The sequence below is a fragment of the Azolla caroliniana genome, unplaced genomic scaffold (assembly GCF_043228905.1).
Source record: "Azolla caroliniana isolate FFs.n. ecotype wild unplaced genomic scaffold, voAzoCaro1.0.p SCAF_11, whole genome shotgun sequence".
NCBI classification, from domain to species: Eukaryota; Viridiplantae; Streptophyta; class Polypodiopsida; order Salviniales; family Salviniaceae; genus Azolla; species Azolla caroliniana.
Genome location: NW_028230446.1, coordinates 21173505 through 21199625, shown reverse-complemented (window position 1 = coordinate 21199625; position 26121 = coordinate 21173505). Strand labels below are relative to the sequence as shown.

The 26121-nt window shown below is 37.8% G+C and overlaps 5 protein-coding genes across 8 annotated transcripts; 1 reads left to right on the top strand and 4 right to left on the bottom strand.

Annotated features, from left to right (window-relative positions):
• Positions 1-5343: 5343 nt before the first annotated feature.
• On the bottom strand, positions 5344-6972 carry LOC147858493 (putative L-type lectin-domain containing receptor kinase S.7). The gene has a single exon (XM_087327934.1). The coding sequence runs from the start codon at positions 6963-6965 to the stop codon at positions 5763-5765; it is 1203 nt and encodes a 400-aa protein (XP_087184060.1). The 5' UTR covers positions 6966-6972; the 3' UTR covers positions 5344-5762.
• Positions 6969-8274, bottom strand: LOC147858492 (lectin-like protein At1g53060; the record flags this gene model as incomplete). Its single annotated transcript, XM_087327603.1, has 1 exon — positions 6969-8274. A coding segment is annotated over exon 1 (1281 nt), but the record flags the coding sequence as incomplete, so codon positions are not given.
• Positions 8275-9158: 884 nt separating this feature from the next.
• On the bottom strand, positions 9159-12509 carry LOC147858491 (pentatricopeptide repeat-containing protein At5g27110-like). Its single transcript, XM_087327960.1, has one exon. The coding sequence runs from the start codon at positions 12418-12420 to the stop codon at positions 9808-9810; it is 2613 nt and encodes an 870-aa protein (XP_087184086.1). The 5' UTR covers positions 12421-12509; the 3' UTR covers positions 9159-9807.
• Positions 12510-14469: 1960 nt separating this feature from the next.
• Positions 14470-17307, bottom strand: LOC147858490 (pentatricopeptide repeat-containing protein At2g03380, mitochondrial-like). The gene has a single exon (XM_087327602.1). The coding sequence runs from the start codon at positions 17305-17307 to the stop codon at positions 14470-14472; it is 2838 nt and encodes a 945-aa protein (XP_087183728.1).
• A 2631-nt stretch (positions 17308-19938) lies between these two features.
• ORC4 (origin recognition complex subunit 4) lies at positions 19939-25375 on the top strand. Of its 4 annotated transcripts, none has more exons than XM_087327965.1 (17): positions 19939-20168; positions 20857-20947; positions 21076-21132; positions 21275-21322; positions 22318-22368; positions 22563-22606; positions 22681-22744; positions 22815-22904; positions 22983-23074; positions 23158-23242; positions 23415-23500; positions 23582-23691; positions 23973-24065; positions 24159-24223; positions 24319-24462; positions 24787-24873; positions 25071-25375. In XM_087327965.1, exons 1-16 carry the CDS (start codon positions 19978-19980, stop codon positions 24826-24828), a joined length of 1353 nt encoding a protein of 450 aa, XP_087184091.1. In that variant the 5' UTR covers positions 19939-19977; the 3' UTR covers positions 24829-24873; positions 25071-25375. The 4 variants fall into 4 exon arrangements, with proteins under 4 accessions (XP_087184091.1, XP_087184092.1, XP_087184090.1 ...); XM_087327966.1 differs by having other exon boundaries at positions 25059-25375; XM_087327964.1 differs by having other exon boundaries at positions 24983-25375.
• The last annotated feature ends 746 nt before the right edge of the window (positions 25376-26121 follow it).

Sequence of the window (26121 nt, the reverse complement as noted above, 5' to 3'; positions counted from 1 at the left end):
TGTGACGGGTTACCTTTTTCAATTACATAAATAATCTTGTTTTTGTTTAATAACAAGTTTATAGGAGCAATTTTTGTATAATTTTATGCCTGATTTTTTTGACTTCGTAAATATAAGCCCAATCTCCGAGTTTGACTGGCATGTTTTAGCGGGGTATCCCATGAGAATTGTTATTAAGGGCAGGGTCGCATACATAGTAAATTTTATGCATTTCAAAATATCTTGGATTGCACAACCATGGCATAGTGATTGTCCATGGAGTGCTCTGTTTGATCCCATGCTGATGGTACTTTGAGTTTGGAGTTAGTATTGTCATCTCCATGCTATATTATACAACATCATGGTTATATTGCTCATATAATCATCCAATACACATATTCCTTGTATGGAGACTCTTGGTAACTATTATGATTTGATTGAGAATGTTTCAGTGTTTGAATTGTTTTACAAGATATATGGGAAGTTATGACGTATAAGTTGTCATTTGCCCATTCATTGAAATGATGGTATTATTACGTATAGCGGCATCGAGTTGAGAAAGTTTGAGTGTTGCTATGAACCCTTAGAAATTGTGTTTAGAAGGCTTATTGCAATCATTTAGTGATCCTTCACAATTAACAAGTACTTCGAGATATTTAGATAAGATACATGTTAGATTGCATTAGGTTTAATCAATGACTTTTAGAACATGAAATTGAGCGCATAGAAGGCCTCTATGACAAAACAAGACATTTTGGGCTAAGCCACAATGTGAAAGCATTGCCTTTATATATTATAATTTAGATCCACTAGGTTATGTTATTGAAGATTCAAATATGAATGCGAAGGTCTAAATTTGTCATGAGCAAGGGATTTGATGTTGAAATCATTCTCAAATCTTTACATAATTCTTGTTTGGGTTCGACCACACGATTAGTTTGCTCCTAAAAACATGATTCAAAAAATTGTAATTATCGATTTTCTTGAATATTGCTTCATGCTCCACTTCATGTTAAGAGCTAGATCTGATTAAGATTGGGTTTAGAATCTTAGAACATTTTAAAATGCTTTCCACATTTCTTTCGATAATTTAAGTTTAGTAAGTGTATCCTTCATAAGTCTACAAATTTTCTGAATGCTTGTATTTTTTCGATATTCAAGATCTCAATGGCATCTAGTTAATCAAAGTTCCTCGAGGTAAAAAAAGAGTATTTCTACTTTCATCCATTTTTTCTTTTTTCTACTCCAAGTTATGGTGAGAGATTAGCAACATTCAATATTTGTTTTTCATAATAGTTAGTCCAACACATAATATCTTAATTAACATATATCTAAATCCTAACTTAAACATTGATCTTAGGGTATAAGGAACATAAGAATCAAGGTAAATAGGCATGAAATTAAGTCAAATAACGTTATTTCAAGTAGATCAAGGACCTAAACAAATATATATAGATTGCATACATTTGTATCTTGCAAGTCTATTTGATTTTGAGCAACAACGATGTAGTTTACAAAATTACAAGTATGATGTTACGGGATGATAATCAAATTATGCCTTACCTTTCGTATTTTTTAACCTTGGATTTCTAGATCATTACTCATGGCTCCCAACATCAACTTCTTAAACAAGGGAGTGCATTTGTCCCATTGGCTATTCCAAGAAATGATTGAGAGACAGATATGTTAGGTTATCCAAGTCTTTTGAATAGGCACACATACACACGTGACACGATAAAGAGGAACCTTGCAAATCGTGGTGAGCTCTTACAATCAGATTTTATAAACTCGAGGGGGCTTTCTTGGAGAGATTGCCAATGAGGAGCTCAAGTTGTTTTAAACTTTTGGACTTCAAATCCATTGGATTGCTAATCTCTATGTCTCAAAAGTAATCAAAGACATTGAAGACTAGTAACTTATTGACATTTCATTGATGGAGTTTAGTAGGAAGTAAAATCTAGTCACCAATTATAGGAAATAGGCTAGTTGGGTTAAGATTTCTACCATTCCTTGAGGAGAATTGTTGAAATTTCGGGTGTTATTAAAGGTCAAACTTTAATAAGTTTCTCATTTTTTTTTTATTACATCTAAAGTTAAAAGACCGCCTTGAGTGTCAATGTTTTCCATCATATTTCCTTTTACCAATGCATATAATCACACCAAAACAAGCATAGTAAAATACCTTGCCATTGGTCTATGAGTAGCAGTAGTGTCGCCATGGGTAGATAATCTAATTTGAAGTAACATTAGGATGAGGATCTTCCAATCTTAATGAGACATTGCAACATGGGTTTGAAGGTATTTTGTTTTTAACAAAATCCCCTCGAGAAAAAATAAAGATTGCAAACAAATATTCTCTGAGGTTGTATATGGATTTTCCGAAGCTATCTTGGAATTGAAAAAGATATTTGTCTATAGAGAAGTCTATTCAAAGTGGTTAAAAAACAATTTCGGGAAAAAGATCAAAAGCACCCCTGGTATATACTATACTATATATGGTAATATCAGTCTACCCCAACTTGTTGTTTCAGTAATATCAATATGAGCCCTTCGACATAGTTCTAATAGATTTTACTTACTGTAGATCACTTATAGGGATGAATAACTTTATGGAATTTATTATTCTACTTAATCTAGTTTAATCTATACTATAATGAACCCATTAATTGTCAACAATGAAAATATGTACATATTACTTGTTAGTTTTTATTACTTTGTCGGAATAGTTATTCTAACTAATACATTAATGGCATACATAATCAAACAAATTCATTAACGATTCAATAAAGATATCCATCACCATGTAGATAGTTTATTTTTCATTACATTCAATAAAGTTATTCACCCCATATATTATCATGCAATGAGTAAATAACTGTTTGAACTTTGACCACAAACATATCTTCATTCTTGATACTCCGACGACTACAAGGGATACTCTAACTACAAGGGGTAGATGTGGTGTTACCCCATATACGAGGGGCAATGGATATTCTTTTAGTAATTAACAGGAACAATAGTAAAGCAAATGTTACTCGAATTTTAAGTTGTTATCATCTTTTTGTGCTACAATTACCTTTTTATCTTGGTTGTTATGGAGCAATAATAGCTCCTAGCAAAGGCTAGTGTGCTTCGATTCTACACTTTGTAGTCATAGATGTAAATTTCATTGATAAGAAATTTCCACTTCTTAAAGACCACATGTTTAGAGCCATAGCACATTCATTGGATTAGAGCTTCCAACAAGTACAACTTTGACACAATTGAAAACAAAGTCTTGTAGCACATTCATTGGATTAGTGTGTACAACAAGTACAACTTATAACACACTTCAAAATGAAGGGTGATAAATTATAATACATTCATTGGATTAGGATTACAATACAACAAGTACAACTTATCAAATAAGTGGCAATGAAGGGCCATAACAAATTCATTGGATTAGCATGTACAACAAGTACAACTTATCAAATAAGTGGCAACAAAGGGCCATAACAAATTCATTGGATTAGCATGTATAACTATCACAACTTATAACACAATTGTGAATGCAACATTTGGCATAAAAGATTGTGTTAGCAACATTTCATATTTACAGTAATAGCTAAACATAACAAATATTCAAATCTTCGTGCAACAACTTCGGTGAATAAAGAGTTATGAACAAGATGATTAAATTTGATTCTTGCTTGTTGAGTTTGCCTATAATAGTATTGTAGACTCCTCAAATGACGTTACTCTGTTCTTTGCAAATAAAGCTTTTCATCCATGATTCCTTTTGACTATCCCTACTAGATTAGTAACCCTTTAAGCCTACAATCAACTTGGTCCTTATGTTGTGCTTGGCCATGGGTTAGCCCGATGGTGAAGCCTTGAGGAACCTCTAGTGTGTCCACATTCTTGATTTCAAGGCTAGAGATAAAGTTTCGCTTATGCAATGCCACATCATAGTGTCTAATACCCAAGTTGGACTACAAGTAGATCGGTCCTTTCCATATTATGAAACAAGTAAACCAATGGCTTTTTTACTCAGCCTCCCTATGCACTTTTGGATTCTTGTTATAGACATCATGCTCTCGGAGCCTTATCATGAGCTCACAATTCCCCATCACTAACAGAAGCTACATGCTCTAATAGAGTTCATAAACGTGAGAACACACGAAGTCAAAGTGGTACTCAAGAAAAGACGCCAACATTGGTATCTAAACTTGTCGAATGATTGCCCATGCTCTGGCACACATCGACAATACAAAAGACACTTTTCAGGAGCTCCATCACTAGTACCCCATCAACGTGTGGTTGGAAGTCAATGCTAGAGGAGATGATGTCACGATCACTGAGGTGCAACATCATAGGCTATAAGCATGCGTAATGTAATAATTCTTATGAGAATGCAAAGGTGGTGTGGATAGTCATGCATTAAATATCTCACACATCAAGGATTCTAGTTCCAAATGTATAGAGAGAGACTCTCAACCTTCTCTAGATTCTCCTATGTCCATGACAACATTGCACTTGTGGCAGTTATTAGTGTGGGTGCTCAACTATCTCTTCTAAGGTTAGGTTCTGTTATCTCTTCTAAGGTTAGGTTCTATTATCTCTTCAAAGCTTTGAATGTGTATTCCCTAGATTTTCTTGTGGCACTTGGTCTCTCTCTTCAACCAATTATTTCCTAATCACAATTACCAAATAACACCCTTATTAGACCCTCAGATATTCCAACAGTTTTGTAGCAACCGTGGTGCCATACATTGTCATTATGTCTCTAACACTTGCAACAAGACCCATGTCGTGTATAGATAATAGAAATTTGGAGACATAGGGTGTCTCGGTGGGTAGAATACTTTGATTTCTTCATGAAGTCTTAATGTGTTCAAGTCTCCTCATGGAAAAGGTATGAATCTAGTGATTAAGTCATCTAAGTTGGATTAACTTAAAACTTGTTGAACACTTGAAAAAGAGAGAGGGTCATAAGAATTTAACAATACACATTGAAAGCTCGATTTCCCCAAAGCTATTTCTTTATATTATTCCAAGAAAATTAGAAATTGGAGAGAATTTCAAAGTGAGATACATTATATAAACTGTCATTAAGTATGATGAATGGAGATGCCAACAAAAGTACATTGATTCATCAATAACCTAGGCATTATGTGAAGAACATATGCATTGTCTATACCAAAAATCTCATATCAATAGCTCGTCATAGCCTCTTTCTTGTTGCAATCCTTAAGGTGTAATGCTTTAATGCTATAATTAGAGTAAAAACGGTGCTCATTATCTTGTGCATTGTATCGTTGTAGACATATTTCACCATAAGCAAGACTGATAAAATTCATGGAGGTTTAATGAAATAACACTTCACAGTAAAACAAAGTTTGACGTTTGCCAACAAAGTTCTAGTTACATGTTCTCAATTCAAAATAATATAAAGCATCTTTATACTAAAATGTAGGATTTTATTGCGGTTCTGTTGTTGTGTTTTGCTTCACATAAGACCTTCAAATTAGTGGACATATAGTATTAAGATAAAAAATAGGAGGATATCATGACATAAAACCCTTGGCTCCTTGATCAACCTACATTTTTCTCCTCGTAAGTTGGGGGCGTTTACACATGGAAGAGTTCCGCAAAAACTTAAAAGGCCACTACATATTTCACATTGGATTATTCTTTCGTTGGTAATTATGGTACCTTATGGAAATGTCACCCACAACCTTCTTGGATTCGTCCTAACGTTCTCCTCCTCACCTCATCGACAAGCTTCCCCTTCATGGACAACACTATCGGGGAGAGAGTACATCGGACACCAAGCAATTGCCTCTGGACAAAGATGATGATATAATTGCATTGCATGTTGGAGTTCCGGTTACATCAATATGGTGGTATTGATCAGCCATGTTTGTGTTAGACAAGTGATCGTTATTGCCGAAAGGGTAGGATGGCCTAGTGGCAGGTACCATGACACGGTGACAAGAGCGAAGAACTTGGACAACCTGGCGCATGCTCGGGCGACAATCTGGCACCGGGTGGCAACACAAGAGAGCCAAATGGAGAACATTTCTCCAGTACTCAACGGCACGTGTATCAGTCGTAGATGCGATGAATGGATCCAACGATTCGACAATGTCATGATCCGGATCCATGTGGAGTCGCCATACGGAGTCCAATAGATCCTCGGATGTATTGTCACTTATACACTGGTCTGCAGAGTCGTCCATTTCATGTCCCATAGCAGGAGGAGGCATACGCAAGAACCACTTGGTGGGCCCTTTACATATGGCTCTGCGTCCTGCCGCGAGCTCTAGCGCGAGAATGCCGAAGCTATACACGTCCGCCCTGTCGGTGACTTTCCCTCGGTAGACGACCTCGGGCGCGATGCTTCCGGGCGTGCCGGCGGCAGTCATGCTCACCGAGCGGTCACGGGAGACGAGTCGGGCAAGCCCGAAATCGCTCAGCTTGGCCTCCATCTCGGAGGTGAGGAGCACGTTGGCTGCCTTCACGTCCCGATGGAGAACACACTCCCCGAGGGCCGAGTCGTGGTGGAGGTACTCGAGAGCCGCCGCCACTCCTTCCAAGATCACGCGCCGCTCCGATGCTTCTAGAACCTTCCGCCTGCCGCCCCTCTTCCTCTTCTCCTCGAACAGGTAGGCGTCTAAGCTTCCGGCGCTCATGTACCTCTGCACCACCATGGCTTCTCCCTGGTCATAGCACCAGCCCTCCATCTCCACCAGGTTCCGGTGCCGCACCTTGCTGATGATGCCCACCTCCGCGCAGAACTCCGCCTCTCTCCTCGCCCCTTCCTTGAGCTTCTTCACCGCCACCACAGTCCCGTCGCTCAATACCCCCCTGTAAACACTGCTGAACCCGCCTTCGCCCACCTTGTTCCTGTCCGAGAACCCCTCTGTTGCCCTCTGCAACTCTCGGTATGTGTATCGAGGCACCGCCCGAAGCACATCTTGCAATGGATCGGCGTGCTTCGCCATGTGAATGCCCCCTACCTGCTGCCTCTGCCTCTCCATCCTCCGTCCACTCCTTGCTCGAAAGAAGCGCACTACCACAATTGCTCCTGCAGCCAAGACAGCTAATCCTAACGGAATAGATATGGCCGCCACAATCACGTCCACTCTTCTCTGCGCCTTGCCCCTGTAACTACCCATCTCGTTGCTGAAGTTCCAGGCGTAGATCACATGGCCTTCTGCTCCTCGTGTGTTGGGCGCACTCGTGGCCGAGAACCCCACAAAAACGTACTTCCCCCAAAACAGCGTCGACAAATCATAGCTAAAAAGCAAGCAAGGATCGAGGGGGCGGCGGCTGCGGGGCGATATAGTGGTGCTGGTGTTCATATTGATCATCCTCACTTGAATCATCTTGGATGTAAAGTCATAATCTATCCACGCCATGAATGTCGAATTGTTGTAGAGGTAGAGTTCAGGATAGAATGAAGAAGAAGTAACACCCGATGATGATGATGTGTCGGTGATGTTTGAAGAGATGACGGAATCGATGTCAATCCCGATGTGGCTCGCGCTTGGATCCCTGTTGATCGGATGAAGCCGTGTGTCGAACTCTACCGCGAAGAAGTGATTCGACAAAGTGGTGTTGTTGTTGGCCCTTATAGATGCTTCCTGTGGAGCCGACGTATATCCTTGGTTCGGGTCCAGGAGCCCAAAGGCACCGTAAGTATCGCTATTATTTGGAGCTTCTCGAGATTCCGACACAAAGAAGGCCATCCCGCTCCCGCACTCACCGTACGACCGCGTGGTGATGATCTGGAAGACGAAGGAAGTTTGGAAGGATGCGGTGGCGGAGTCGAAAAGATAGGGGTCTTTGAACACTATTCGACCGAGATGAGTCGGGTCAGGGCTAGATCCCGAACCCGTGGTTATAGGGGTCAGCCAAATGCCAGTACTCGAGCTAACATCGGGTGACACTCCGAAGTGTGCGTCGGGACCTCGGTACCACGACTGCGTCACTATGGAAATGTCTGCAGCATCGTCCATGCCACTGAATGTGGTATGGTGGAATTGAAGGCCCCAACACATCACAATGATGCCACCTTGTTGTCTAAACAGTAATAAAAGGAAACTCATGAATGTTACCATCTCCATACAACTCAGAGATGTGTATTGTGCAATCTCTACATAATAATGAATATGTATGTGTGTGTAGCTTAATATTAACCGCGCCATGGATTCTACGTTTGAAAAATCAAAGTTTCTAATTCCTTTAGTCAGAAGGAAAGAGCCAGATGTTACTCTCCACTTCATTGAAAACCCATTAAAAACATTAAGACTAAAAGAGGGGAAAAAAATACTTTCAGGTTTCTCTTACCCTTTGGATCAATAAAAACAACTATTGATTGATGTATCTGATCTTCTTTTTCTATGATTTTATCACACTAGTGTTTAATCACGGGTATAATAGGTGGCCACGTCAACGAATCTGTTTATGTTTAACTCTTTGCTTCTAACGTGAACTGTGGGGATTTCTTTAAATCTTTGGTTATTTTGAGCCATCCAAGAGTATCGAGATTAATAGAACGACATTAACATCAGCCTTAATAATGGTCACACATCAGGTCTTGAGTTTGCATCTTGCCTGTTCAGTAAGTATCGAGATTAATAGAACGACATTCACATCAGCCTTAATAATGGTCACGCATCGGGTCTTGAGTTTGCATCTTGCATGTTCGGTAAGTGGGTTGCAAAAACGTATGATCACGGAGATGCCAATTGTGGCTCATTCGATTGTTCTACATGGATTATGTATCAATATTAAGCTATTTTGAGATTTAAGTGTGTCACAATGGTTAAAAGTTACTAAATTTGTTAGAAATGTTTGGCATGTTAGTCACACATTTTTACATTGTTCGTAAATGCTAGTGAGTTATCATCATGAGTTTGATGTCACACCGGGTTAAGTATTACCTATTTCATGACCGTTTAGATCAATTTGCATCACTTTTTTTTTTTAATTGTTGTCTTTCTCTCCTGGTTACCTTCATTAGTGGAGTGTATTATACTTTTTATTTTCACTTTCTTGTCTCAAGTGTCAAAATCTTTACATGAAATTAGATCTTCTTGATTGTCACAGTGTAAATAAATAAATGAAGTCAATAAGCATTATTTCTCAAGCATTAACTTTTGAATTGAAAGAAAGATGAGACATCATTATGTGAAGAACATTCAAAAGGTAACTATTAGCAAGGTTCCAATATCAAATCAAACATGGTGAAGAACTATTTATTTCCTCTAGAGTTATCAAGTGAAAGTACATGAAGACAAAATTGGAGAGCAATGGCAACAAAAGAACTCCACCAAATCTATCCTCGCGCTTTACTGAGTATCCAAAAGCTTTAGGAATTACCATGACAGGAGGTCCCATTTTATTAGGTTGCAGAGGCGAGAGAAATATCCTCTAATAGAGAGCTTTTGGAGTTTCTTGGCATTGCCATTGTGATCTTTTGAAGAACGATGCAATTTTCAATTTGTGTTTTATTTGCATTTCCTATTGTTGGAACTTTTGGCATTAGCATATGCGAAGCATTATAGTTCTCCTTGTTAATGCCGCAAATTTCAGTAATTTTAAGGAATGCTACAAGGTTTCGGGCATTATTCTAACAAACATACTTGTTAGAAACCTGATAAAATCATCCAGGCTAAATCTCTTATAAGAGTTCATCAACGTTTTCAATTATGGAAAATTATGACCAAGTTAATCCTATAGGCCAGCAGTGGGATCTTGATGTATGTTCCTTTGTGGGGCAATCTGGTCCAGTTCCCTAGAGATTTTCATTTGGCATTGCTCAATCATCTTTGTTCTAGATTATGGAAAATGATGAACATGTTGATCCAAAAAGTCAGCAAAGCAATCTTGACATATGTTCCTTTGTGTAGCAATGAGGTCCAGTTCTTTAGAGATTTTCATCATCCCCGAAGCAGCATAGATATTGGACATTAAAATATATGGAGTAATTTCATTAGGCCATTGCTGTATGACCTTATCGAAAGCATGTTTTCCCATCTCGGCATGCTTGTGGATGTGACACACACCCAATAAGCTTAACCAAATCTCCAAGTTAGGCGGTATCGGCATTCTTTCTAGCAAATTCTCTACCTTAGTGAATGCCCCAGCCCTACCTAAGAGATCTATCATGATGGCATAATGCTTCAAATCTGGTTTTGGGCCAAAGTATTTGATCATAGATTCAAAGCAGTTGACACCAATGTCAATTAGGCCAGCATGGGAGCATGCTGAAAGAACAGAAAAGAAAGTGACATTGTCGGGTTCAAAACCCGCTGAACACATATTTTCAAATGTTTGGAGGCTCATTAGACATTCACTTGCTTGTACAAATGCATCGATGGTAGCACTCCATGAAACATTATCAACTAGAGCAAGTGCATGAAAAACCCTTTGAGCATCGGATAACAGAGCACAGTTGCCATATGCATTAATGAGTGTAGTAGCCAAAAGAGGAGTAAGTTGAAAATCAGTGGATGTTAAGAAGAAATGTGCCTCCCAACATGAATCAGCTTGGCAAGCCAGACCTGAGGCTTGTAAAACACCTACTAGAGTGACACCATCTACAGCAAAACCTTCTTCTAGCATTTTTCGGAACAATTCCAAGGCACTTTCTAATTGGCCTTGTTCTACATATGCTGATAGCATAGCATTCCATGTTACAACGTTTTGGTAAGTTAAACCATTGAACACCAGCTCTGCTTCCAATATCAGACCACATTTTCCATACATGTGGACTAGGATGCTACCAATAACAACATCTGAAACTAGACCTTTTGGATTCATATCAATATGTAGCGCTCGGCCAATCTCTACTGATATCTGCCAGAGACATCCTTCAGAAGAAGAAATGGCCACATCTAAAAGAGCACAGCATGCTTGACATGCAACTACATATGTTACTGTATTTGGATATGTCCTCTCTTTCTCCATTTGGCTATATAATCGCAAAGCCTTTTCTCCTTCACCTCGTTCCACATAGGCTGACATCATAGCATTCCACGATACATCCTTTCTATCATGCATCCTTTGAAATATCTCCTCTGCTTTCACGATATTGGCACATGTACCGTATAGACTGATAAGGGTATTGTCTATAAAGTTATTATATGCAAAACCAAGCCTATAAGCATCCAAATAAAGTGCCTCTCCAATGTCTAGAAGACTTGATTTGCCAAGGTTCCAGTTTCCTTTCTCCTCAAGCATACAACAGGCCTGAAGAGAGATCACAAATGTGTGTTGATCTGGCAAAATCCTTTGCTTTTGCATCTCTACATATGCTTGTAAAGCCTTAACACCATAGCCACAATCAGAATATGCTGTTAGTATTGAGTTCCACATTATCACATCTGGATAAAGCATCTCTGAAAATATGTTCTCACTCTGATGAACCTGTCTACACTTGCCATACATACATATAAGAGCAGTGACAAAGAAAACATGGGAGGAAAACCCTCTTCTCCTTGCTTCACTGTGCAAAGCTTGGCCTATATCTAAAGCCATATCTTCATTGCCATGTTCTTTGACATTGCGAAGGTCGTTATTCTTGTTAAGGTTAATACATGCTTGAAGAACAGTTACAAATGTCCTTTCATCAGGACTTACTCCTTCTTCTTGCATTTGTCTATACAATAACAAGGATTTCTTATCCTCGCCTCTCTCGACATAAACAGAAAGCATAACATTCCATGATGCAGGATCAAATCTTGGCATCCCAACAACAAACACATTCTCAGCTTCGATAACATCACCACATTTTCCATACATGCTTACGAGGGTATTGACAACATATACATTTGACAATAAACCCATCATCTTGATGTCATCATGCAACTTGTGACCATTCTCTATGTCTGATAAATTTCCACAAGCCTTAAGAAGGCTAACAAAGGTATAATGGTTAGGTTGTAGTCCATCACCATTCATTCTCTCATTCATGCTAATGCCATGATAATACAACAGCAAGGCATCATTAGATCTTCCATGATCGACATAGCCAGAGATCAATGCAGTCCAGGAGAAGACTGAAGGATCTGATAATCCATAAAATACATGGCATGCATCATCAAAGAGACCACATTTTGCCAATGCCATAACTAAATGATCACCAAGAGAACCACAAATGGTGACTTTATGTTGAATAATATGGTCGTATACAAGCTTGGTATGATGTACAGACTTCTTCTTTGCACATGTTTTTATGATAGAGAGGTAACAATTGTGAGGAGGAATGATGCCTGCCCGGTCTGAATCTGAAAGAGCTTCCATAGCCACATCCAGGTCTCCTTCTGTGCGGAGGATGTTTTGTCGCATATATGATGATGGGGGCCTGGATCCGATATTGATTCTCTGTTGATGATGATGTTGCGAATGGGACAGTATTTCTGTATGAATCCTTACAAACTTTAGCAGCATGGATACCTGCCATGGTTTGATTTGAATCTCTCTACAAGAACGCACAACAGCAGACTGCTTTAACAGACTTAACCGCGTGGGAAAATACATGGTCTTGGGTACATTTTAAACCCCGGAGGCCTCATCATTATTCATGACTTGACTCCATGTATGTACATATGTACATATGTACCTACAAAACTTCCTCTTGAAATATGTATGTATGTCAACCCCGGTAGGGATGGAGGGGGTGGCTCATGCATTAGTTCATTAAGTCACTCGGTCACCAATTCATAGAGCCACTTGACCATTGCTCGATTGGCCTAGGGGGTCTCTTTGTCTCTCTAAGGTTGAAGCTTGTCGAATGACTACACAAGGCTTTTTTGTTTTTGTATTTGTGGTAAAGTAGCGTTGGATCGATGCATACAAATGAGTCAAATTTTTGCATTGCTTTGCCTAATACATAGTGATTTTTCATAGAACATCTTTGCATCTATTCCCGGTCACTGGTTCGTTGTTGTAGAAGAGAATTGCATTTGATGAAAACTTGATATGCATTTGCTTCTTAACATCGTGTAGCAAGATTATAGGTGTGTGCCTAGTCTCGAGTCAAATTAACTCATTATCGTCGTTCAACACCATTACTTTCCTCTCTCACTAGTTTAAGTCCCACTAGCCATTTTTTGGCCTCTTAGAAAACTGTTATATTGCTCATTTTGACACAATGCTCACATCATTCAATATGTATGTAACAAGATGAATCAAATAACATACAATCTAAGAATGCCTAGTTGTCAATATTCATGGCACTATCCACGAATCAATTCCCATTGACTAGTTTCTCTTAATGTTCTACCTTGGAAAAGGGTGGAAAGGTAAGTTTTAACTTTCCCTTATCTTTTATATGACTTACGTAAAGGCCAGCAAAAGGGATACACACACAAATAGGATGATGACATCTATCTCAAAGACATCATTATAGAACCACTTAGAAACACAAATAGCAATATTAAAACAAGGTCCCTAGTATCCAAATGCATTCATATGAACACATTTGTGAATGAATGCATTCACCTACTCCTCTTTATAGAAGGAATCAACCACAATGATAACATCATGTACAAAATTCAAAAACATTGAGGACATGTTCTTTTGCATATGTATATGTATTCCCCCCTTATATGTCTTTGGAGGCAGAGGGAGGATGAGTTTTGAGTGTGAGCTTAATTAACGAATGTGTTGATTTTGTAGCAAAACATCACTTTTTCATCATTTCTCAATTGTTAGGATTCACACATGACGATATGCCACTAAGATACATGAACCAACAGCAATGAACAAATAATAAAGAGAGAGAAAAGGTAGACCAATGTAGGTGGTAAAGGAGGATAGTGAGTTGTTAGAGATGGAATAAAACTTGATGAGATGGGGTAGTTCAACCCAAAATCATATGATTTTAGGCCATCCGTGGCGTAAAGAGTCCATAGTGTCTCTCAAAGGTTGGGCCAGGCTTAGAATCCCCATCAAAGATAGCAAAATTGATAAATGTTCCAAACAGCATGCATAGACATAATCAATATTGATAAATGTTCCAATCACAATTACTTAACGCTAAAATACGTTGTGTTGCTCAATCGAAAGGCTGAGCTTTATCATCCACATGCCTATTGTTTCACCATCTTGGCCAATGCTGTGATCTAATATTAGGATATTATTCAAGATGGATTTTTCCATCCTTACGATGGGACCCACCACTCCTCAGTTACATGCTTATTGTTTCCTTTCTTTCATCAATGAATGTGGCAACCTAGGTTTTGGTCTCCATCATTTTTCTCTGATAGAAACTGAGAAGATCTTCCTTTCTTTGAAAATCTCTTTTGAGGTCATGAGCACTGCATTGTTGAAAAACTCTAGAAGCAGTACATAATAATGATACATAGGAGCATGTAGACTTGCTACAACTCAAAAGCATGATTTTATCTAGTCTGATTTTGGCATCAATTCAATTGTAAAGATGTGAATCGAATACACAGCAGCTCATCCACTTCAATGCAATGCTAAAATAAAGTTTCAATGATTGGTTGCATAAACTTCCATTCGGGTACCATTACCATACACAGGAATATAAGCGAACGTATCCTTTTCAACTAATTGAGTTACTTTTGTGAAGACCATTTTTCCAAGCTCTGTAGTGCCCCATTTTTTACAAGCATCTAATACACTCTGCAGTAAGACAATATCAGGGTAAAAGGGCATCTCTTCAATCATCATTAACATTTTGTCTAAGTGACCTGCGCGACCAAAGAGATCAATAATGCAAGTGTAATGCTGAAGAGTTGGATTTATGCCATAGTCTATGCTCATCATCTTGAAGTATCTTTGAGCCTTGTCTACAAGACCACCATGACTACAAGCATTAAGAATGCCAACAAGTGTGATCGAATCTGGTTTTATCCCTTCCCCTATCATTCTCTCAAAGATTTCGAGCACAATTTCACTGTCTCCTAGGTCAGTATAGCCAGCAATAAGTGAGGTCCACGAGATGGTGTCACGCATGGGAAGCTTCTCAAGCACATCAAGAGCTCTTTCTAGCATTCCACATTTAGCATACATATATATCAGAGCATTTTCAATCATGATGTCGCCTACCAGTAACCCTTTCTTATAAATCTGAGCATGTATATCGCTACCTTGATTTCCAGCACCAATAGAGCCACAAGCCTTCAGGACATAAATGAATGTGACAATGTTTGCAGATACACCCTCATGCTGCATGTGGTTAAAACAAATCAGCACATCCTCACCACGGTCATGGTTGGCATATCCTGTAATCAGTGAGTTCCATGATATGGTATCTCGCACTGGAAGCATGTCGAATACTTCAATCGCTTCTGTCAGAAAGCTACATTCAGCATACATGGTGACCACTGCATTTCCAATGGCAAGATCTTTATAAAAAAGCCCTTCTCGAAAGATTTCCCCATATATTTCACGACCCTTCTCTATATCTCCAATTATGCTGCAAGCTTTCAAACTGCAGATAAAAGTAATAGCATCTGGAGTCACCCCATCACATCGCATCTGATCATAACAGTTCAATGCTGCTTCACCATATCCATATTCACAATATGCTGTGATCAATGCATTCCATGATACCACATCTCGAATTACAAGCATATCAAACACTTCTTGTGCTCTTGCGAGTGAGTAACATTGAGCATACATCTCTACTAATGTGCTACCTATGACAACATCCCATTCCAGCCACCCCATTCTAGCAATCTCTATGTGTATTCTAATACCTTCACGTAATGCTCCCATGTTCAGACAGGCCTTCAAGCTCCAAACAAATGTAACCACATCTGGGAAGATCCCTTCAAGTTGCATCTGACTTGTGCAGCATAATACTTCCTCGGCAAAGTCATGTTTGCCATATCCTTCTATCAATGCAGTCCAAGACCGTATATCTCGAACTAAAAGATTATCAAAAACCTCTTGTGCTTTTGAAAACGAGCTACAGTTGCAATACATATCAATAAGAGCATTGCCAAGAACATGAATGCCATCCAATAACCCCTTTCTAATAATTTCAGCATGTGTTCCAATTCCCTTCTCTATGTCCTGGAGAGAGCTACAAGCTCTCAATATGCAAATAAATGTAAAAGCATTTGGGGAGACACCCCTGCATTGCATCTCTTCAACAGATCTCAGGACTTCTTCTGGACAATTCTGCATACCATATCCTCCAATCAGTATATTCCATGAGAGTATATCTTTAACTGGGAGCTTCACAAGTATCTCGAATGCTATGTGCAAATGTCCACAATTGGCGTACATGTCAACAAGGGCATTGGCAACAACAGGATCTTTTTCCAACAACCCCTCTCTAGAAATTTCAGCATGAATTCGTATCCCCTTGTGGATAGCTCCACCATACCTGCAGGCTTTCAATGCAGAAACAAACGTGAAAGCATTTGGGGGGACCCCCTCTACACGCATCTGTTCAAAATGCTTCAGTGCTTCTTCAGGATGTTTATGATTAGCAAACCCTGCAATTGTTGTAGTCCATGAAATGATATCTCTAATGGGAAGCTCATCAAATGTTTCTTGTGCTCTTATTTGAAACCCACATTTTGCATACATATCAATCAGTGCATTTCCTACAACAATTTCTGTATGTAGCAACTTTTCCCGGAGAATCTTATGAATTCCCATGCCAGTGTTAATCGCTTTTAGTTTACCACAAGCTTTTAATATAGATATAAATGTGACTGTATTTGGGGAGATTTCTTTGCATTGCATTTGTTCAAAGCAATGCAACGCTCTCTCATTAAGGTCGTGTCTTGTATATCCTGTTATTAGTGCATTCCATGAGATAACATCTTGCAAAGGAAGGCTATCAAACATTTCCTGTGCATGTGCAAGCAAACCACGCTTTGCATACATGTCAACCAAAGCATTTCCAAGAATAAGGTTTGATGCAAGAAAATATTTTCCGATGATGGTAGCATGTACTCTCTTACATTCATGTAAGGATCCAATGCTACTACAAGCTTTCAAAACACACAGGTACGTGACTACGTTTGGGGAGAAACCCTTGTGTTTCATTCTCTTGAAATAGAAAAATGCTTCTTTTGCATGATCATGCTTAGCATATGCTGATATCAATGCATTCCACGAAACTACATCTTGAGTAGGAAGCTCATCAAACACTTGTTGGGCTTTGGCAAGTGAACCACATTTCGCATACATATCAATCAAAGTGTTGCCTATGCAAACATGCATATGCGATAGGGACCACCTTTCACTAATCTTGACATGTAATTCTTCCAAATGTTTCATTTTCACACAAGATTTGAGCAAACCCACTACACGTTTGGTATCAAATCTTCCTTCCATTTTCCACATAGTATCCAAATCTCCTGAAGCTAGCATGAAATAAAACTTAATTTCCTTCGCACAACTATTAACCAATTCTCAGTTTGGCATGAGATTTGTTCAAAGCCACTATATTTTCTTTAATTTTTCATTGGGTTGGTGTTGCATTTTGCACATCGAAGATTACAAAAGTAGCATGAAAGAAACTCCAGTTTCCTTCACAGGTGGAATTTAACAAAAACAAAACGGAGAGGAGGAACCGTAGAGTTTAACAGAATTGTGACTAAGTAAGATGGTTCATTCAGCATTCTTCTTTTTCATAATCTTCCTCTGTCTTCTTCTTCTTCTTCTTCTTTATTTTCCTCTCTCTTCTTCTTCGCCTCCAGCAACTGCATCCATATCCACTGTTCAAGACTTCCATGGCTTCTGAGGAAACAAAAATGTTTGAGGGAAGAAAGACGTGGTTGATTCTATACAGAAATAAACCATACAACTATATACTTGTAGTTATGGTATATTGCAGATCTGGCTTCAATAAATGAAAAACAAACTTTCAAATAAATCATAACTTTATCTCTTCACATCACAAAGATTGAAGAAAAAAGATCCATCAGGGCACAAAATTTTGACCTTATTAACACTTAGTATATAAAAGTAGGTTTTTAATGGATTACATTGAGAAATGAGAAATGGTGTAACTTTATTTAGAGGAGATTAAAAGAAAGGGACAAGGTGGAATAGGCACATACATGAATTGGGGTTAGGATAGACTAAGTGCAGATTACGAAGAGTTGGGTGGTTGGGGTAAACGTTAATTAGGGTTTTGAAAAAATGCTACTTGTATTGGAGAGTTCTATGTAATTACCACACACTCCAAATGATAAATCCTCTATATCTACTATTGACATTGAGTAATAGCCACAAGGATACAATAAAAATACAACATTACCTTATTCATACATTAAAATATCATGTGTTGTTGTTAGCAAATTTTTGTGATTCGTGATAGATGAGAAACACAATTGTAATCAATAGAAGGGAAATGACATACGTGTACGATCATAGTTTTTAATGCTTATGGCGAACTTTAAAAGGGAGCTTATCAACATGGAACTTGTTTTTAAGTGTTGAAAATGGGGGAATTGATATAAGGACATTGATGCCCAAGTGGAGGGGTAAATTTGAACTCAAGTTGTATCCTTAGGACAAACATAGTAGAGCTTTCAAATCATTCAAATGCCATATTCTTGATATCTGTATGATAAACATGCACAAATAGTTATGCAGTATTGACATCTCACAAAAATTTGGAAGCGAGTTATTCTAAGTTCATGTGAAATGGCCCTAATCATCGTGATCTTCATACAATATCTGGGTTCAATTCCACCTCCACCTTGCTATTTTGCTTACACTCATGTTTGGCTAAAGCAAGTTATTCTAAGTTCATGTGAAATGACCCTAATCATCATGATCTTCATACAATATATGGGTGCGATTCCACCTCCACCTTGTTTTTTTGCTTACACTCATGTTTGGCTAAAGCGAGTTATTCTGAGTTCATGTGAAATGGCCCTAATCATCGTGATCTTCATACAATACCTGGGTGCGACGTGAACATCAATGGACTATTTGACAATAGGCAGTTGGTCAATCAATTGACTTCTAGAGAGAGGGAAGAAAATGGGATCTATTCCTTTTTTTCTCATAAATGTATGCTTGTTATTAAAAGAAGACAATAACACAACCCTTGTTATCTCCACTACTTCATTAGTAATGATATGGCAAAGTAAACCCTCTCATGTGTTGTAATACTAGATGACATAAATCTAGTTCATCTCGGGACAACAACCCCATACAACATAGTTGCAGAATTTGGCAAATCAACTTCCCTTTCATCCTATAGAGTTGTTGTGGTAACCCACAAAGTCCATCGAACAAGAACCCATTTATCATGGTCTAGTTAAACCACATCATCCAATATTGACGGTAATCAAACACCACCTGATATGATAGCATGGGTAGAGTATTAGCACCATCAATGAGAACCACTCAAACGGTGACAAAGAACTTCCTCTAATTGATGCCCAAAATTGTGATATAACTACCCAAATGGCTTTAGCAATCGACCATGTAATGAAACTATGTTTGCCATCGTCGTCAACCACATTACAAAAAGAACATGTCCAATTTGAAATATGTCTTCATTTTAAAGCCATCGCCAAAGGCAACCCACTGACCATTGCACGCCCCATTGCACGCCAAAGGAAACACCTTTGCACGAAATGGAAGATGAGACAACTATCCTGCATCTAAAACTCGACACCACCACTTTGAGTGTCGAGTAACGTGCAATGTATCCAAAACCTTATTTGCTAACCAAGCTCTAGCTTCAACCAACTTATGGTATACATCATTAGTGAGCACCACAAACATCGATCTTCGAGTACCAAATGACCAATCTTTCCATGGTTCCTCAATCATGGGCCAAATTTGGTCTTAGAAAACATCATGTAATGTATGTTTCTTTCTTTCTCTGTCTCGATCATCATACATATACATATGTCCATGTATATCGTGCTCACATGTCTGTGTTCCTCCCCAACAAAAGGGAGTGGAGTATTCGCTACCAAAAATAAAGGAACAGTTCAATTCCCTTCCCGCCATTTCCTTCCAAGGAAAACAAAAGAAACAGCAGGAGGCATGGTGAGCTCCCCTACCAGAAAGCGTCGCTATGTCGAAGACTACCATCCTCACAACATGGCTTCTGTTCCACATATCAGCGATGGCGACATTACTGTCACTACTTCCAAAGCCATATCTTTGCTTCGATCTCGTCTGTGTCGCACTCCTCCTTCTTCCCTGTTGCTTCCCGAGGCCCAAGAGAACAAACGGTGCGTAAGACACGTTCTAACTTTACAGGTTTTCTTCTTCAATCTTTGGATCTCTTGCTTCTCTCATCACTTCGGAGTAACTGCTCGAGATTCTTCGACGAACTGATTCTAAGTATGAAAATAAATTTCTCTTTTTAACAAAAACCTTGCTCCAAACACGTGACAGAATTTTTATCTTTAGATGATATTCACTATGAATTCAGGGTATTCATTGGTCTTTTGTCACAAACTGTCTGCATTACAGCAAAAACTTCAGAAAACTGCTACTCTATATGGATTCAGAAAAAGCCGTTGAAGCATTTTCATCTTTCGATGTTGCATAAAAGATCCGTTTTTCAATCAGAAAATTGCATCTAGAGAATAAATCGTTGATATATCTGATCAGAAAACTGTTTAATCTTATACTTTGAGTGTTCATATTCTTGGTTCTAGATCATAATGTGTTCAGAAAAATAGTGGAGATTTGATCTGTACAGTTCTGTATCAGTTTAGAAGAGACCACTCATTAAACAGATCCATTTAGCCACTGGATCCTCAAGATCTTATCGGTTTCATTATTCTTTCAGAAAATAGTTCAATCTTTGATCTAAACAGAAAGCCTTGCATCAAACAACTCTTCAATCTTGCCTCAGTCTTCAATTTTGCAGGTCTTTGATGTAGATCATACCCTGCTGCTTTGTCTGTTCAGGAAATTGTTCGAGCTTTTATCTCAAACTGTGTGCCATGCATCAAACAACTCTGTTTTGCTTCTCGGTCCTCGAGGTTGTGGGAAGACTATGGTGAGCTCTTGTGTTTTTGTTTCGCTATTTGGTATGCAGCAAACTGACATGTCATTGATTGAGTAGTGAATAAACTCCACCTTCAGTATCCTGATAGAGCTACCTTCGTGTCTTCCACAAACTTACAGGTTATCAATCAAGTAGTGGAAGAAATCCATCTTCAGTATCCTGATAGAGCTACCTTCGTGAGTGTCTCCTTCACTTCTTGTCTCCTATTTTTTTATTTAGCTGTCATCAAGATTGTTAGGATATGCTGAAGTATACATCTTTGCTTTCTCTTCCAAGGTATATTCTCTGATGTTTTGTAACGAGTACACATTTTTTCAGGTCAGGTTGAGTGGGCTTCTTCATACTGATGATTATTCGGCTCTTAAGGTCAGTTTTCTTCATTTCTTTTATTAAATTGTCACTAATTTTTACGCCAAGAGAATTTCTCTTCTTTAAATCATCATGGTTGTACAAAGCTATAAGTTCCTCACTAAAAGAGGAAGTTCCATCAAATATAGCTGACACCTATCTTACATATTGTCCAAATTTCTCCCACTGTAATGAAGTTAAGCCTTAAAGATATTCCTCTGAGTTTGCAAAGACAAAAGAAGTGCAAAAGCACATAATACATAGATCTGCCATTTGGCATTGTGTGAAGTAATAAATTATCACTTAAAAGCTTCCACAATGCATCATTTTACTCTTAGAAAACTTCCTATCACATGACTTTGTAGATCAATGCAAGAAGACGCATTTCATTCCCGAAACTGTTGAAGGGACTTCATAAATGAGTAAATATTAAATTAATAAAGCACTTTATGAAATTCATAGAAATATAGAAGTTGTGGAACAGAGATCCTGTGATGCTCACCTGGACATATCAAGAGATGACTAAACTATGTCAATGATAGATGTGTCTTCCTGTGCCACCCATAGGCATGGCATGAAGGGTGAGAAAGTTCAAGTTTCAGCTAGATTCTATACAAATGGTATAAAGGAGCAATTATCATGAGGAGCGAGTTTGTTGACAACTTGGAAAACACTCTCCGTTTGTCCTCAGCTATCCTTCACAAGGAGACCTTAAGCCTTAATGTTATGCCAACTTTGTTATCTAATGCCTCCACACTTTTTCTAACAACAATAACTATGCAGAATTAACTAACTAATGATAAATATTAAAGTCGAGCCATAGTAGGACCTAGTGTGATACGTCAACTCTGTGATCTAGGGTCTCCACACTTTCTCTAAAAACAATAACGATGCACAGAATCCAGACTCTAACCAATGGGAGGGTTTTCTTCATAATGTAACATGTCAATGGATCTATGTGAAGGAAGATGAGGCATAACAACATTGAAATTTTTATGCATGTAAACTCACAGGAAATTGCCAAACAGCTATGTGTAGACAATCAGCTTGCCTATTCTAAGAATGTAAGTTTGTTTGCTCAGATATCAATTGTTCCAGATTAAAATTGTGGCTACATATTATTATTCTTCTTTCACTTTTTTTGATCATTTGATGAAAACTACTGTCGACTGCTTTTTCTTGCTAAAATAGTTGTAAGGAAAGACATTTTAACTAATTCATTTCAGAATTTCATTTTTCTTGTGTTCATTATCTGCAGGCTTCTTTTGACGACAATTCTCAGTTTCTGACAAACATGCTAAGGCAAGATCAGTGAATCTAGCTGGCATAGGAATTTGAATTTATTCAAGTACCCCGTACTTACTATTTGTGAACAGGGAATGTGCATTGTCCCACAAAACAGTTGTGTTCATATTAGATGACTTTGATCTATTCGCTCAGGTACCAATGATATTCTTATAAACGAAAATATCTGCATGCCACATATTCACATTGAATCTTTGTTCCTCAGATATCTAAGCAAAAACTGCTTTACAACCTTCTCAACATTATGCAAGCTAAAGATTCACAAGCTGCTGTAATTGGACTTAGCTGTCGTCTGGTATATATGATTGGCTCTTTGGTTTTTGATAAGAACTCATTTTGTTTATGCTCTAATGCCTATTGAGTACTGGTCTAGGATGCTGATCAACTGTTGGAGAAACGAGTGAGGTCACGCTTTTCACATAGGAAAATTCTATTTAATCCTCCTTTAGTGGAAGATCTTCAGAAGTATAGAATTGTAATCCTTATTCTCCTTAAACTTCATTCGGCCAACAACTTTAGCATATTTTAATGCAATGTCCATGATGCAGACTTTTGCCTCAACTTCTCTCCTTGCCAATTAATTCAGAAGTTTTGGATGCAAGTTTTTCTGAAAAGTTCAATTCTACTACTATGGTATCCTTTCATAAAAACAACTTTTTAGAGCTATGTAAACAAATTATTTGTATTGCACATCCTTCAAAGATAACTTGGGAATATATCATGATTAATTGATGCATTTATGCTTTAGACTTTTGCAATAAATTTATTATACTGATTCATATCCCTGTTCTAACACTCCTTTTAGGAACTATTTAATAACAAGGAAGTGATTGATATTCTTGGAACAATAACAAGCACAGATCTGAGCCCTCGTCACATTATCAACTTCCTGTAAGATAGTTTACCTTATGATGTCAGTTCGAGAAATGTGGACATGAGGTCTTTTGTTGATGTAATATGAAATCTTTTCAGCTTCATGGCAGTTTGTGCAGTTGATCGGAAGTATGGTCTTCTCACTGTTTCCAATTTGAAAGGAGCATCTCTTTCAGTAAGGAGGCACTCGAAACTTGAATCCTTAAAAGGTATTTAAAATAGGAGAGACCTTACTAAATCCTTTCCAAAAGATGAGCATAAAGTTAATGAGATTTTTGGCAAATATATTTGACGTTGAGTCTTGTTTCTTTTATTAGTATTAGTTAGCTTGCAGTTTCAGATATGCAAGGAACAAAAATATTTTAATGTTTTCAATTCTTGCAGATTATTGGTTGCAATCATAGTTTTTGGCTCCTTGACACTATATCTTATTGATGTCCTAACTTTGTGGACATGCTACTTGAAATTGCTTTGCTTGGTGCATATACAGATGCTTCTGTTTTGGAACTTTACCTTTTGGTATCAATGAAACGACTAGAAGCGCAAGAACGTGAAACATATAATTTTACTACGGTCTTCAAGGGTTAGTTGTGCCTCTTAACTCTTCTCTGTGCAAGTCGTCAATATATATTTCTGGTGAGGTATGCAATTTATATATCATTTTCCTGATCGACAGAGTATAAGAGTCTTCATGATAGTCATAATACCTGCGATTTGTACACGTATGAAGTTTGTCAAAGAGTAAGTGGTGTATGTGATAAATTAGTTGAAGTCTTTCAAGTGTGTCATATGTAATGGTATCCTTGAAATCCCATAGTCTTTTGATTAATTGCTAGGCATTTGAGAACTTGTTGGATAGACAACTCGTCATGTTTGCTGATGGTAGAAGACACAGTATTGCTGTACAGTTTTGCCCTGTCAAGCTTTTGGTTTCTAACTTTGAACTCGAGGAGGGCTTGAAGACAAGTCCTGTATGTCCGGTATATTTTTACAATATTATATACCTTTAACAAAAAACATTTTATTTAGAGAAAAACACCAAAATATACTCACGCTTTCAAATTTACGACATTACTATTCTCTAATACCATATTTGCAACTACATTTTATATCACAAGTCCAAGAAGGAAGACTTCTCAGTTCTGTTTCTTATTCATATTTCACTCCACATCAGTAATCATATCAATGAATGGGGTTCTTCAAATGATCATATTACAATGCATGGATATTTTGGTGTTTTGTCCTTGTCGCTTTGAGTTGAGAACTAAAGAAAATGTTGATGATTAAGTGCATCACCATTGCAGGCTGTTCTATGGCAATGGTTTGCACATGGAGAATTCAAGTGAAAGCTCGTGGAGGCAAATAAATGCAATGTACATCTTCATTTAGAGGTACCAGATAATATAGCAGTGAAATCTTGGAATGATATTTGTGGAACCATATCATGTATGCCATTTGGCTTATGGCTTGGCTATTAACGATATTTTCGTATAATGCTAGCACACTTCTATATGAAGTGTTTCAGTGGGAAGTCATTAATTTCTGTGCATTTTCGACATGTAATAACTATTTGAAGATGTGGCACCAGATAAATTTTCCTGATGTTTGAAGGCAAAGAGGAATAGGCATGTTTTCAGTTATTATGGGCAAGGTGGTAATGCATAAAGTGGGTGCTAACAACATTGATGTGCAAGAACAAATGCTAGAAAGAATCTAGAGGGTAAAGATCACATATTTAAATGATGATCGTACTAGAGTTGCAAAAGCAAATTTGAATTGTAAATTTTACCGTAAAATGCAATTTGCATCTTTATGTATCAATGACAGCTAGATTATATAATGTTTCTCCATCTAGGACGTCTATCATATATGATCAACTATACTGTCCATTCCTTCATTGAAAAAAAAATTCATGTTAATGAAATGTCAATGTGTATTAGCCTAGCCTTCTCATGATCCTAATTAAAATCATGCTTGCACACTTTGCTGATTGTTTCTAGGATTGGTCACCTTTAACGTGTAGGGTCTTTTTCAGGTAGAGGTGCAAATTGATGTAAACTGTGATCTATGTATCATTTTAGTGTTAGTGTATTGGAAATTTCATGTATATGGATTTCTCAATTAGACCCTACAACATACTATCCTCCCCAAATGTAAGATAGCAGAAAAATAGCGTGTAATGAGCAATGTATAAACAATATTATTGTCTTCTCATGATAAAATCTCAAATGGTTTAAGAATATTAAATATCAATGTTCCAATATTGTTTGAATATGGTAACAGTACCAGTCAAATCATACTAGCTTTTGTATATATGTCTAAGGGTCTCGTAATACACTAATTGTCTTGTGTTAAGGGAAGATATGAAGCATATACCATAGTTTATGAAATATATTCTAATCAAAGGTTTATGATATGGATCAGATGTCAAAGGGTCCTATGATACACAAAGGACTGTAATGAACCACTAAAGACTAGAAAGATGCCCTAGACCTATGAAATCGTATAATGTAACAATCAATCGAGGAAGTAAACATGAATTCATCTTGCACATGCCTAGTATTGCATAGCCCCCAAGTCTCAAGAAAATGAAAAAGTATTTGAATTTGTGATAATGAATGACCGAAGGGAATCTAGTT